General features: G+C 48.0%; 1 protein-coding gene across 1 annotated transcript in view; it reads left to right on the top strand.

Annotated features, from left to right (window-relative positions):
- The first annotated feature begins 583 nt into the window (after positions 1-583).
- Positions 584-2,465, top strand: part of MEIOSIN (meiosis initiator) — a 38,130-nt gene continuing 36,248 nt past the window's right edge. The window contains exon 1 of the mRNA XM_017874293.1: positions 584-654. Within this exon, the coding sequence (XP_017729782.1) occupies positions 584-654 (71 nt within the window). The remainder of the gene's footprint in view (positions 655-2,465) is intronic.

Below are 2,465 nucleotides of genomic sequence, written 5' to 3'. Positions count from 1 at the left end.
AAGCTTAAGGGTTTGCTGGTTTTAGTTTTAAGTCTGGATCATGATTTAAGGCCCAGATTTACAATTTGGGATTCACAGATTTGAGTTTAGAAGTTTAGGGGTTTGTTTTTGTTTTTTGAGACACAGTCTCACTCTGTTGTCCAGGCTGGAGTGCAGTGGCTTGATCCTGGCTCACTGCAAACTCCGCCTGCTGGGTTTGAGTGATTCTCCTGCCTCAGCCTCCCGAGTAGCTGGGATTACAGTCATGCACCCCCATGCCTGGCTAATTTTTGTATTTTTAGTAGAGACGGGGTTTCACCATGTTGGCCAGGCTGGTCTCAAACTCCTGACCTCGAGTGATTTGCCTGCCTCGGCCTCCCAGAATGCTGGGATTACAGGTGTGAGCTACCACTCCCGGCCAAGGTTTAGCTGTTTAATTTGGGTCTCTGGGCCCATAATTTGTTGGGGGCTGGGGACTCTTATTTTGGGATCTCTGGGTGCTTAAAGGAGCATCATAGGGAAAATGAAGGGTGCCCATCAGGCTTCCTGCCCATTATTCCCGCAGTCTCAGAGGTCACTAATCATTCTTTTTCCCTCTTTGCAGATGTTCAGTTCCAGCAGATGCTTGTGTTCCTCTGAACAGCCCAGAGCTAGTTCAGTGGGTCCCAGTGACAGGTAAGGGCTTGCCCCATCTCCCTTATAGCCCCAGCCACTCTCATTGAACAATAATAACAAAAACATGTGCTGAGCATTTACCGTTTGCAAGACTCTTTGCCAAACCTTTTGTTTGTATGATAACTGTTAATCCATACAACAACCCCCATGAGGAAGTATGTGCAAAGATGCCTACCATTTTCCAGATGAGAATACTCTGAAGTGATCAGCAAAGATCATTTATTTCTTACTTATTTATTTATTCATTTATTTATGAGACAGGGTTTCACTCCCATTGCCCAGGCTGGAGTGAGTGGTGTGATCCCAGCTCACTGCAACCTCCGTCTCCCGAACTCAAATGATTCTTCTGCCTCAGCCTCCTGAGTAGCTGGGACTACAGGCACATGCCTCCACGCCTGGCTAATGTTTGTATTTTTTGTAAAGATAGGGTTTTGCTATTTTCCCCAGGCTAGTCTTCAACTCCAGGCTTCAAGTGATCTGCCTGTCTCAGCCTCCCAAAGTGCTGGGATGACAGGTGTAAGCCACCATGCCCGGCCCATGTCTTTTTTTCTTTTACTTTTTTTATTTTTATGGCAAAGATAACTTCTAAGGTCCTTGCAGCCTGTGACATTCTGAGTTTGTTTGTTTTCAGAGATACGGTCTCACTCTGTTGCCCACGCTAGAGTGCAGTGGTGGCATCATATAGCTCACTATAGCCTCGGATTCCTGGTTTTGAGCCTGGGCTTGATCCTCCTGCTTCAGCCTTCTGAACAGCTAAGATTACAGGCACATGCCACCACACCCAGCCAATGTTTCTATTTGTTGTAGAGACAGGGTGTTGCTATGTTGCTCAGACCTGTCTGGAACTTCTGGCCTCAAGTGATCCTCCTGTCTTAGCCTCCCAAAGTGCTGGGATTACTAAGCCACCACGCCCAATTGACATTCTGAGTGTCTTTCTTTCTTTCTTTTTTTTTTTTAGACAGAGTCTAGCTCTGATGCCCAGGCTGTAGAGTGCAGTGGCGTGATCTCGGCTCACTGCAACCTCCGCCTCCTGGGTGCAAGTGATTCTCCTGCCTCAGCCTCCCAAGTAGCTGGGATTACAAGTGCCCGCCACCATGCCCATCTAATTTTTTTTTTGTATTTTTAATAGAGACAGGGTTTCACTGTGTTGGCCAGGCTGGTCTCAAACTCCTCACCTTGTGATCCACCTGCCTTGGCCTCCCAAAGTGTTGGGATTAAGGCGTGAGTCACTGCACCCAACCCATTTTTTGTTTGTTTGTTTGTTTGTTTTTGAGACAGAGTCTCGCTCTGTTGCCCAGGCTGGAGTGCATGGCACAATCTTGGCTCACTGCAAGCTCTGTTCCCAATTCACACTATTCTCCTGTCTCAGCCTCACGAGTAGCTGGGACTACAGGTGCCCACCACCACGCCTGGCTAATTTTTTTTTTTTTTTTTTTGTATTTTTAGTAGAGACGGGATTTCACCATGTTAGCCAGGATGGTCTCGATCTCCTGACCTCGTGATCCCCCCGCCTCGGCTTCCCGAAGTGCTGGGATTACAGGCGTGAGCCACCGCGCCTGGACTTTTTTTTTTTTTTTTTTTGAGATGGAGTTTCACTATTGCTGCCCAGGCTGGAGTGCAATGGCGTGCTCTTGGCTCACTGCAACCTCCGCCTCCTGGGTTCAAGCAATTCTCCTGCCTCAGCCTCCCGAGTAGCTGGGACTACAGGTGCCAGCCACCACGCCCAGCTAATTTTTGTATTTTTAGTAGAGACAGGATTTCACCATGTTGGTCAGGCTGGTCTCAAACTCCTGACCTCAGGTAATTCACCC

Source organism: Rhinopithecus bieti, unplaced genomic scaffold, assembly GCF_001698545.2.
Source record: "Rhinopithecus bieti isolate Rb0 unplaced genomic scaffold, ASM169854v2 scaffold_7888, whole genome shotgun sequence".
In the NCBI taxonomy this organism is placed as follows: domain Eukaryota; kingdom Metazoa; phylum Chordata; class Mammalia; order Primates; family Cercopithecidae; genus Rhinopithecus; species Rhinopithecus bieti.
This window is presented reverse-complemented; position numbering and strand designations above follow the sequence as displayed.